At 39.0% G+C, this 12,810-nt stretch overlaps 1 protein-coding gene across 2 annotated transcripts in view; it reads right to left on the reverse strand.

Annotated features, from left to right (window-relative positions):
- The window catches only part of Brd7 (bromodomain containing 7), a 32,510-nt gene that overhangs the window by 11,773 nt on the left and 7,927 nt on the right, over window positions 1–12,810 (reverse strand). For both annotated transcript variants that reach the window (XM_085682066.2, XM_085682065.2), the window contains exons 5-8: window positions 11,146–11,290; window positions 7,469–7,579; window positions 1,998–2,182; window positions 551–674 (exon numbers count right to left, since the gene is read on the reverse strand). In XM_085682066.2, coding sequence (XP_085538192.2) covers window positions 551–674; window positions 1,998–2,182; window positions 7,469–7,579; window positions 11,146–11,290 — 565 coding nt within the window. The remainder of the gene's footprint in view (window positions 1–550; window positions 675–1,997; window positions 2,183–7,468; window positions 7,580–11,145; window positions 11,291–12,810) is intronic.

The raw sequence follows: 12,810 nt of genomic DNA on the forward strand, positions 1-12,810 counted from the left end.
GTACTGACTGGCTAGAGAAATGGAAGATGAAGAAATACAATTTGGAAAAGCTGTGTGGGCCATTAGTTCTCCCAAACTATAAAAAAACAAAACAAAACAAAACAAAACTATCAGAACTACTATGGACTCACAGACTGCTGGGGGCTGAGGTACAGGGGGTATAACTCTACTTGGTTGTAAAACCAATGTAATCAATAGGGTAAATTCAAAAGACCAGAATGTAAGTTGTTAAAGTCTGCTGCCATGGCCGCGCACAGCTGCAGTTCCAGCATTCTGAGAGGCTGAGACAATCAGATCTGACTTCAAGGCCAATCTGGGCTACATAGTGACACCCAATCTCATAAAACAAAATGAAGTATGTTATCCACACACATCCCCCAAAAAAACCCCAGTAATAGAGAACAGGATAGACATACTTGACAGACTCTCCTGTGCGTATGGTAGGCATGGAGAGTTCTATGCAGATAAAAAATTAAAATACACAAGAAACTAGAAAGCTACTGGTCTCAGAGACACGAGCCAGTGGGTGGAGAGGGAAGGAGGCCCTCACCTGACTGTTTGCCAGCCGCCTCGTTAGCTTGCCCCCCGACTCCTGGACAACGCGCTCAATCTGCTCGTGCTCCCTTTCTGAGTTGCTGCCTCTCCATTTGTCTTCAAGCACATCTTTATCTTTCCTGAGACACATATTCACACAAAGTTAAAATGAGAAGCCTAAATAAGTAAGATGAAAAATGTTGAAAGTTGAGCACAGTAAGTGGAGACACTTGTCCTACAACCATCAACACCACTCCCCCAGCAACCTGGCAAAGGGTCCCAAGTGTTACTTGTATTACACACTGTTTTTTCTGGGTACAGTCATGAAAATAAATTTTAATTCAGATATTATTTTGAAGAGGAAGTATACAATTTAAACTTTCTTTGAATTATGAGAGCAGAAACCCCAACTGTTGATTCTAACTTTCTGTATGGGTGGCAGTGGATATCAGTGGTGTGAGTGGGTAGCACAGACGACTGTCCAGCACCATGACCAGCAGCTCTTCAATGGAAAGCATGTGCACACCTCAGTGCCAGCCCATGTACACAGGAATCCCTAAGTCTTTATGGAGTGAAGTTATATAATACACTATAGAGCTATACAATAGTTCTATTGAAACAAACTCCCTGATACTGTAACTCCTTAATTTGCTGTAATACAACTAATAAAAATGTCTATTTGGAACTGTTCTGTGAGCTGTTTGGTTAATTTTTCACAGTGCTCTGTGTGACAAGAGGGAAGACACTATTAAGACAGATCTTTATGCCAAGAAAGGTAGCACTGATATACGGGGACTTGGTTTGCCCAAGTCAAACTTCATCAATATTCCTGTCTTGCTTTAAAAACAAAGCTTAATACTATTTTTGGGTATATACCCAAAGGATATTCAATCATACCACAAGGACATGTGCTCAACTATGTTCATAGCAGCATTATTTGTCATAGCCAGAACCTTGAAACAACCTAAATGTCCCTCAACCAAATAATAAAGAAAATGTGGCACATTTACACAATGGAGTAAAAAACACAGAAGGAAAAAAATGACATCTTGAAATTTGTAGGCAAACGGATGAATTTAGAAAACATCATAATGATTGAAGTAACCCAGATCCAGAAAGACAAATATAATACGTACTCACTCATAAATGCCTTTTAGATATAAAGTAAAGAAAAACCAGCCTACAATTTACAAGCCCAGAGAAACTAAACAACAAAAGGACCATTAGAGAAATGTACATGGATCTAATCTACACGGGAAGTAGAAAAAGACAAGATCTCCTGAGTAAACTGGGAACATGGGGATTATGGGAGAGGGTTGAAGGGGAGGGGATCGGAGAAAAATATATAGCACAATAAAAATCATTTTAAAAAAATTAATCCTTTTAAAAAATAAAAAGGGCAAGTGCAAAACCAAACCAAAACAAACCCCACAACTTAACCTTTATATTCCAAGATGCATTACTTTTTATTATCCTTAGTGGGGCTTCTGAAGGCTTGTGCTTCAGTGTCTCCAGAGTCTTCCCTCTCTCGTTGCCAGCAGCCACCGTCCTCCCCACTCTGAGAGGCATCTGTTCTATCTTTCTGCTTCCGAGTTTTCTGCAAGTCCGCCATGAAGTCTATACTCTGTTTCAGGCTCTGAATTCTCTCCTGAAAGTATTAAAAAAAAAACAATACTGTATGGGTGTCACTGAGCAAGGCATTTTCTGCCATGAGAGCCTGCACTATTATTACGGAGGAAAGAGTACACACCAAAGGAACCAAGACAGTAAGGTCCACTTATTTCAGACCTCTTAATTTCCAATGCAAGCAGAGACTTTACAACGATATTGTGTCATGAAAAAGTCAATAGAAGACAAAATATGAACTGGGGCTAAGAATGACTGAGGATTTAAACTCTGGAACACCAGAAGGTGTTCCTATGTCCTATTCCAGAGTCTGGTAATCCAGAGTCCTATGGCGATCACCAATGATTAGCATTTTGTTGTGTGAAAACACAGGCTAGGGGAAAATAAGTGTTTGCTAGAATACTTTCTTTGTCATAGTGAATAATGTTCTTACTAAACAGAAAAGACTTGGCTATTTTGTGAAGCATATGCTCAATTTTTCACTGCAATAATATGCTGGAAAATTTCGCTAGGGGTTTGAGGTTTTTTAGACTAGAGGACAAACCAGAAGCACAAACTCCTGAGTACTGCACTTTAACAGCACAGAAAGCTTTCGTGCAGTAACAGGGACTGGGAAGGACTAGAAGTCACATAATAAAAGAAATGAGTGACTCCCTATAATACCCACCATCCAGACCTCTTCCACTGTCCTATGGGGGGTGGTGTACATGACAATACCCAAGAGCATCACTCCTGTTGTTTTTACTGAACATTTTGTGTTTTTGAGAGTCTCAAATAGCTCAGTGTGGCCCCAAACTCATCATGTAGCTGAAGATGATCCAGATGTTCTGGGTCTCCCTCCCCAACCTTTATGCAGTACATACTGGGGGTATGAATCTAGGGCTTCATACATGCTTTGTAAAGTACTCAGCCAACTGAGCAGTCTTCAGCCCCTTACTTGCCCTTTGTGATAGTCTCCATAAGAATGGCACCCACAGGTCCATAGGAAGTGGCATTTATTGGGAGGTGTGGCCTTGTTGGAGGAAATGTTATGGGGGGGAATCATGTCTTCGAGGTTTCAGAAGCTCAAGCCAGCCCAGTGTAGCAGTCTCTTCCTGCTGCCCATGGTTCCAGAAAAACCCTTAGCTCATTTCTCCAGCACCATGTATGTCAGCTTACATGGCTTCATGCTTCCCACCATGATGATAGTGGATTAAACCTCTGAACTGTAAGCAAGCCTCAATTCAATGTTTTCCTTTATAAGAGTTGTTGTGGTCATGGGGTCTCTTCACAACAATAGAAACTTTAGTTAAGACAGAAGTTGGTACAAGAGACTGGGGTGTGATTGATAGGCCTGACCATGCTTCTGTTTGGAGGAATGTGGATTTTGGATTAGAAAAGCAGTTAAAGATGGGTGTGGTGAGGCCAGGCATGTATCAGGGGCTCCCCTAAATGGAGACCTAGAGGTCATTGTGTGAAACTGTGAAGGTGAAGTCTGGATTGCCTGGGAGAACCCAAAATATTGGAGATGTCAGAGCTGGGGAATAACTGCCGTATGGTGTCTCTCCACAACAATAGAAACCCTAAGACAGCTTTTAAAGTAATTGTAAAACTATGAAGTGATGTATCAGACTAAAGAAACGAAGACACAGCAGAGGCCAAGTACAAACTTGTTCCCTATCGTCCAGGGACAGCAGTACCAGCAGTTACCATTTCAACTCTTTCTTCCGAGCATGGTATACTTTTTAGCGAACTTCCCACTCAATATTTGGTTAACAAATTAATACATTATTTATTAGTAAACTGTAAGTATTTGTCCTCCATATCATTATAGTCTTTAGTATTCTAAAAATTACAATGTATTTGTAGCTAATTATTTAACTAAAAATATAACTAGTCATTAAGACTCAAATTTCCATTAAACACAGTCAATAAACCTCTCTAGGAGTCTTATTTAGTCCTTCAGGAAAAATTTCTACAGTGGAGGGTGAAGGGATCAAACTTTCTTCCAGGAAGATTTAATCAGTTTGCACTGGTATTCGACAGTTTCTCTGAATCAGTACCAAACTGAACAGTATTATTAAAACAAAACCAAAAACTCAGTATGCTTTTTAAAAACGTGCTATTTCACTCCATACTTCTGGACAGTAGTGAATTTGGCTATTCACTGTATGCATCACTCAGGTCATGCCTATTTACCTGTGGATCTGTAGTACTGACAATAGACTGATACTGTAGCCACTAAATAAACAGCTAGACAAACAGGCTCAGCTTACAAAATTCTCAGTAATTTTTAAGTTTCCATCCCATTATTTGCAAAGCACAAACTATAATAAAAAACATTTAGGGATATTATTAAACATAATGTGCATAGTGCTTAGAGAATAAAAATTTTCTAAATTTAGGAATGTCACAGGAAGAAGTTTAATTTTACCTTGAAAGAAATGCTTTGTGTGTGTGTGTAATTCATATCTCCACATAAGCATGCTATTTAACATAGCCTCCCTCCCTTCCAAGTTAAGTCTTACTAAATCCTGGGCTCAAGACACCATTTGCTTTAGAGTTCTTCCTCTGTAGCAGTCAACTCTTGAGTTAAGCACCAACCCTACCTACAGGAGGAATGCTGAGAAAGGCTGCAGAGCCAGGTCACCTAGCTGCTAAACAGCAGCAGCACTAGACATGTCATTAGTCTGATTCCAAGGCCACCGCACTACAAATACTGCTATGTGTACCAGAAGGTAGTATTCTACTCAAGTATTTATGACCATCTTTCCTTTGTTTACTTTGCCGTTTTAAGACAAGAACCTCATTGTGCAGCCCATAATGGCCCCAAACTCCCAATCCTTCTATTTTCATCTCAAGTGTTGCGATGATATCCCCATGCCTGGCCATCAGTTCTTTCTTTATAAAAATAACACATGTACTAAGGACTAATATTGGGTGTAATGGAAAAAGTGACGACTGTTACCATTTTTCAATGACTACTCATAAGACCTGCCTCTGAAAAGATACCATTCATGGAAAGGCGTGTAGACTTTCTTGGGAGCCTCCACTGCTAGACTAAGTAGTGTTAACTTGGAAAGCTAAAATTTAAAGGTTTATAAATCACCATTGTAAGGATCCCTTCCATTTAGAGTGGAAGTCAAAAAGGAGGCTAAGCACAAGAAGATTACAGCTCCAAGACATCTTTAAAAAGCAAGACAAATAAAGAGAAAGAAAGGGGACAAGCTAACCTTCCTGTTCCCAGTAAACTTGAGAAGACATCGAAATCTTCAGTTATGCTGACTATAGTATTTAGACAAAATAGCGTCAAGTCAGGATTAAAAAGAATAAAACAAAACACTAGATTTTTCCTTGAAAATCTATTACACACTGGGTGGTGATGGCACATACCTTTAATTCTAGCATTTGGGAGGCAGAGGTAAGCGGATCTCTGTGAGTTCAAAGCTATCCTGGTCTACACAGCAAGTTTCAGGATAGCCAGAACTATATAGTGAGACCTTGTCTCAAAACAACAACTACAAAAACCCCAACAAAACACACACTCGCCCTCCCCTTTCCAACTCTCAAAATTATTTTGGAATGAAGACTGTATTTGCTCAATGAACTTTTATAACAAGCAGGTCTGGATTTTTAAATGTGGAACATGGCTTCATTCTAGATTCTGATAGTCTTTCTGCAAGAAATGAAACAAACATTTTACATTCTCCTTTACAAATTTTGCTAAACAGATTTTAAATTTTAGAACTGATGTCTAAATATTAGGAATGTAAGAATAACCCCCAATTCAAATGTTCTCCTTTTCCTAGGTAAGCTGATTTAAGAATCTCTCAGAGCCAAGCATACAGACACCCAGACATCTGCACACCAACGCTTTCTTCAACTGTAGAAATTTAACACAGGTGACGACCAGACAAATTCAGAAATCTAGGTGAACACGTGACTAATTTCTGCCATCCTGTACTTGCTCCAAGCCTGAGCTTATGCTCTTCATTCTGATCCCTTTCTCCTCCTGTGTGTGTCTGCATTATAATGAAACTCAGGTTTTCTTTGTATAAAAGCCCCATCTCTGGCTATTCTTTTCTGTCTCTTCCCTATTTTAGCTCTTATTTGAAATTAGAAATGTCATGCTAGAAGTCACGTTGGAGACCACAGATAAGGCCCCTCCCTTTTTTTAAATGGGTGAAGCTCACATACTTTCTTGCCACAATCTACGTGCAGCAGTCGAAGCTCTCTCCTGCAACTGGATTATGGCTTCCTTCTTCATTATGCATTGATTATCATCCTTCAAGGAAGGGTCTGTTCTTGTACAGAGGTAGTTTTGAAAAATTTCAAGTTATTTCTCATTCGTATATTTTGTTTCTTATCACTACAAGCCATGTACTTCACTAGGAAGTGCAGGGCCGATCAGAACATTAGATTCCACCACTAAAGTAAACAGAACTTTTCTCTCTAAAAGACCTCAATCTCCATCCAATTTTATTCTGAAATTCAGGCTGCTGTTTCTCCCACAGCAAAATAAATCTATGGAGAGCCTTCAGGGAAATAATTACAGCTGATTGTTTGCCTACACATGCATAAAGCCCCAGGTTTGAGTTCCAGCACTGAATAAAATTGGGAGTGGTGGTATAAGTCTGTATCTCAGTACTTAGGAGGTGGAGGTAGGAGGACTATCATCCTTGGCTAAATGGTCCATTCAAGGCTGGCCTTGGCTATAGGAAACCTTGTCTTTAAAAAAATAAAAAGGATGGCTTGTGAAATGGCTCAGAAGGCTGGCACTTGCCACCAAGCTTGACAATCGAAGTTTAATCTTCAGGATCCATGTATCAGGAGAGAACTGACGCCCTACAAATTGCTTTTTGACTTCCACACACATGCTATGGCATGTGGATGAGCAGATGCATGCGCGCGCATGCGCGCGCACACAAACACACACACACACACACACACACACACACACACACACAAATAAATGGAATAGTATAACTTTTGAAAAAGAAATGACTGGCCAGGCGGTGATGGTACACACCTTTAATCCCAGCATAGGGGAGGCAGAGACAGGTGAAATCTCTGAGAGTTTACAGTCTACAGAGTGAGTTCCAGGACAGTCAGGGTTACACAGAGAAACCCTGTCTCAAAAAAAAAGAAAAAAAAAAAAAGAAAGAAAGAAGAAGAAAAGACTATATGTGAGCTTCTTCCTATCTTTTCTTGATAGAAATTTTCTCCTAAGTTCTCACTACTTTAACATGATTTGCCAATGAGGAAGATATCACTTTAGTGAAGATATATATTGTATAGTGATTGTTAATTTGTGATAAAGTTTCTTTACCTGACTAAGAATTTTCATCCCTGAGTGCAACAGCTTCTTTGCAGCTTTATAGTAGATGGTCTCTGGCTTATTGTAAATCATTGCATTAGTACACATTAGCTTGAAGTTATCCTAAAAAGAAAGTATCAAGAAGAAAAATGCATTAGAATAAAACTCTTAATTCTTTGTCTGAAATCATAGAGGCCCTGTAAAAATTTGAAAACCAAAAGAAGACATCTTTTTTTGTCACCGTTTATTAAATAACAACGACAATTTAAGACCAACAAAATAAATACCTGTAATTTGTTTCTAAATTCTTAAGCATTTTAGTATCTTTCAATTAGTTTAGCATTAACTTTCAATCTAGAATATAAACCTAAAGTTTTTCAGGCCGGGTGGTGGTGGCGTACACCTTTAATTCCAGCACTCTGTGAGTTTGAGGCCAGCCTGGTCTAATAGAGCTAGTTCCAGGACAGGCTCCAAAGCTACAGAGAAACCCTGTCTCAAAAAAAAAAAAAAAAGTTTTCAGTACAGTCACACACACAAAAATTTTGGAGGAATTATTTCTAGTTCAAATTTAGTAATTCAAGCTGGGTAGTTCATATAATTAAATAATACCCTCACTTTTTAAGGCAAATTTTAAGTTTGTTTAAGTATTTATGAGTTAAATATTTCAGTTCAAATTTTAATTAAAAACTGGGACCAGAGCTAAATTATAACAAGTTTTTCTGCCAAATGCAAATAAACTAAGTAAAAATGTTAAAATATTTATACTATGTTAAAATGTTTAGACACTACTATAAATTAAACATAATTTTCAGATATTATAAAATCATGTCAATGTGAAATAAACTATACAACATCAAGGAGTTACAACATATAACTGGAACAGCTAAATTATCAGAACTACACTTGAGGCTTTTATTACATTTCAAAGATGTGTATGTACTGAAGCAGAAGCCCTGTACTTTTTCCTGGGGACACATTTTCACATCTGTAATTATGTGTAATTGTGCCACTGCCTTACTGTTTAAATGGGAGGAACCTAAACAGAAAGAACATTGCCCCACAAACCTCCAAGTCCCAACCAAAACCCCTCAAATCTCACTAATAGCAGTAATGACAGTTTAGAACTTAAAATAAAAATAGGGAGATAGACTAAGTTCTTTTAAAAATTTATGAGCAGATTCAAAGCCCATAATAAATTTGCTACCAAGTTAAAAATCAAATGGAAGTGTATGTAGATACTGAGCTCCAGTCAAAGGTTTTGCTAACTTCTGGACCTCTCAGAATCTTACATGAGCTACAGAGGAATGTAAGTGAGGAAAGACATCAGACTGCTATGTACACTCAGGAAATAATCACTTAGGACTATAGCTGACAGGAGAATGATGAATTTATGAATTGGCAGGAGATGACTTTAATGATACTCTGGCGTCTGTTAAAGTAACAAGTCTTTATTCTTTGTGATGTTGGGGTTTAAGCCTAGAAACTACCTGTAGCCCCAGTCCATCGTGACCTTCAGATTCCTTCAATTTGAGCTGTCATGTGGTGAGTAGGCATTACTGCACTCTGTGTGATGGCACTTGACCATTCAAAAAGCTCAATCTATTTAAACACTTTCTGTGGAAAGCTCTAGAAGGCTAAAATACCCCATTTCAAATGCTGAAAAGCTTTGACTTACTTAAACGTCTCAGGGGACAAACCCCTACTCTCACCTGTGACCACAAGAGAAAGATCAACAACAAGCAAACAAACCAACTCCATCAACTGTAAAACTCTTTTCTACTGAGCAATAAAGTCTGAAATAAAGTTTCAGACTGATTTTCACTAGATGAAAATATGTCAGAAAAAAAAATGTCCATTTAAGTAAGAAGGTGGATTCAGGTTTCCAAGTCAACTATTAAAACTAAAACTGAAGCAAATTAGATGCTGGTAGTCTGCATAAATTTTAGTTGAGTAACATGTGAATTAAAAAAAAAAAGAGTAAGTAAAAATGTTCACTGTTTCATTTCTTTTTGAAACTGATTAGTGTCCATCTTTTAGGTTGGTTGAACACTACCATATGGGACCTTCCTCCCTGCCAAAAGCCAGGTGAAGTGTGTATGTGTTCTAATGCAAACTTTAACCACCTAAGGTTAATTTAAGACTAACATGAAAGCACATCCCTGAAATCAACATATACTCAGACTATTTGAAGAGGGAAAAAAACCTAAAACAAGAAACACACATGCTGTCCTGGTGGCTTCTAGACTGTTGTGGGTGAGTGTGTGTTTCTGTGTTTAGACCAGAGGTAGATGTCAGTATATTTCTCTCTCACTGAACCAGGAGCTCAGTATTTCAATTAGACTAGCTGGCCAAAAGCCATTGAGATCAGTCTGTTTCCACACAGTGTCTGCCTACAAAGTGCTGAGGTAAACAGATTACCTGCCTTATGTGGGTGTTAGTGACTTAAACTCAACGTCCTCATGCTTTGTATAGAAAGTATTTTAGTCAATGAAACATCTACCCAACCTCCCTGTATTATATATATATATATATAGTTTTTTGAGACAGGGTTTCTCTGTAGCTTTGGAGCCTGTCCTGGAACTAGCTCTTGTAGACCAGGCTAGCATTGAACTCACAGAGATCCGCCTGCCTTTACCTCCTGAGTGCTGAGATTAAAGGCGTGTGCCACCACCTCCCGGCCCTTCTATGTAATTGTTATTTCTTCTTCCTCCCGCAGACTTGGGATCACATCCAGCACCTTGTGTATTAAGTAAGAGCTCTCCTCTACCATCAAGCCACACATTCTCAGCCCCCTTCTCTTCAAAAGTCGAGAATGCAGTGTGCTGAGATAAATACAGTCAGAGTAAACTCAGAGAACAATTCGTTTTCATCAAACTGGAAAATACAATTAAACTTTCCTGTAGTATTTTAATTTAATTTATTAATAAAATAATGTGTTTATGTGTGCAAGTGTGCCATGATGCATGTTTGGTAGTCAGGACAACTCTAGGGAACAGGTCCTCTCCTGAAACCTCATGGAACCTTAGGGATCAAGGTTTGTATATAAATACTTCTACCCACTGATCCACCTTGTCAGCCCAAGAGAAAAATACAGACTTTGGACATTTAAAATAAATAAAATTATTTTAAAATGAAGCTACAAATAAAGACTGAATATCAGATTGCTGGGTGGTGGCACATGCCTTTAATCCCAGTGCATGGGAGGCAGAGGCTGGTGGATCTTTGTGAGTTTGAGGCCAGTCTGGTGTACAGAACAAGTGCCAAGAGAACCAAAAGCTACACAAACTAAAAAAGAATGCTCATCACCGTGACTGGTAACTAAATACAAAAAATAACCTTTATTTACCTATTTTGTACACACACATACAGCATCACACGTAGTACAAGCCAGAGGACAACTCTGTGGAGTTTGTTTTCCCCGCTATCATGGTGTTTCTGGGACTCTAACACATACTTGTAGATTGTTAACATGATTTTCTATTTTACACAGGATCCAAGAGTTTGACTCTCAGTTAAAATGCATTACACTTTAGTCTACTTCTCTAAAAAGCTAATGAGTGACATCTTGTGGCACTCATCCATAATCCTAGTCCCTGATAGTGAAGAAAGGCAGGAGGATCAATTCAAGGTCAGGTTAGGCTAAAAAAGATCCCATTATAAAACAGAATAAAACTACTAATTACAATTACCTTTAGTTCTTCTATGGACTGGTAGTCATTATTCTTGATCTTTTCCTTCATGGTACTAAAATCCATTGGGTGTTTAATTATCATGGAGTAGCCAGGAGCAATAAAGTCCGTCACAGGAAATGAAAAGAAAGCACTTGGGTCTTTTCTGTACAGGCACATAAAGGTAAAGTTATATTTTATTTCTATCGCAACCTACTAGTACAGAAGCAAAGTCAGAAAAATAAACTCTCATATACAGAAAGAAATTATGTATGTTTTTCATTGAAATATTGAAGAAATGATTTTCAAGACCAACTAACAATAAGGATCAGAGACTTTAAATAGCAGCGCTCCCCTTTCCCCCAGGGTCTCACTGTGTAGTTCTAGCTGTCTTGGAATTCACACTGTAGACCAGGCTGGCCTCGAACTCACAGAGATTTACCTGTCCCTGCCTCCCGAGTGTGGAATTAAAGACAAGTACCACCACCGCCTTGCTAACAGCAGGACTCTTAAGACACAAAACCTCTCTTTTAGAGAAGCAACCTATTATCAGCACCTTTTATGAGTAATCTAGACTAACTGCCCAGTGATTCCGCCTGGTTTAACTATGAATATACACCTATAAGCTTTCTTTCTGGTTCTCTGCCTAATAGTTATGCATTCCAGGTCCAAAAAAGCATACTTTCCCATCAACTAACATATCTGTTATATAAATGTGGAACCCCCTCCCCCAAGACATTTAAAAAGTTCCTATTGGGGGGCTGGAGAAATGACTCAGAAGGTCAGAGGTCTGGAGTTCAATTCCCAGCAACCATATGGTGGTTCACAACTATCTATGAGATCTGGTGCCCTCTTCTGGCATGCAGGCAGAACACCGTATATATAACAAATAAAATTCTTTTAAAAAAAGAAAAGTTCCTATTGGATTGTGGTGGAAACTGATGGGATATGGGGCAGGGCTGGGACTGGGCATAGGAGAGCCTATTTAGGTTCACTCTGCAGCATCATCCCTCTGGGTGTTTCTCTTGTCTGTCCCATCCCCTGCAAAGCAACTCAACTGGAGGTAGTGGCCTTGTAAAGTTAAGAGTTTGTGTAAATCCTCCTGTGCTGTAATCCTTGTGGTGACTCAGGAGCCCTATGTAGCCTCTAGGCCCCGGCCTGCCTGTTTCATCCAGCTGCAGATAGATGCTCAGGACATATAACAGGAGAGGCAAATAAAGAAGGAAATCCTAACCTAATGAAAAGGGTGATACTTAAGTGTACAGTGCCTTTAGGGGCTTTAAAAAGCCTCCTGTGCCAGAGTATCTCACTAGAGCAGGTCTATGAGTGCTGTATAATTATAATGGAAGAAGGGGTACTGTTTCTTTACGAGATACTGAACAACTGAGTTCAATCCCCAGGACCAACATGGCTGGAGGAGAGAACTGATTCCTAAAAGACACATGCTATAGCAAGCACACACATACGTACACACATACATAACCTTTATATGTGAAAACTAGTGCTTTCTACCAGAGGTTCATTCTCAACTCTGGCTGTACAATTTAAGAGTGGGATAGGGAAGACTAGCCCCAACCTCACTATAGCAAGACTTTCTTAGGAAGAAGGCACCAAGTCATTGGTGCATCCAGGGTTCAGTGTGGCATCTACATATGGCATTAGTATGTTTAAAATTGTCAGAGTTGA

This window comes from Myodes glareolus, chromosome 22, assembly GCF_982192425.1.
Source record: "Myodes glareolus chromosome 22, mMyoGla1.1, whole genome shotgun sequence".
NCBI lineage: Eukaryota > Metazoa > Chordata > Mammalia > Rodentia > Cricetidae > Myodes > Myodes glareolus.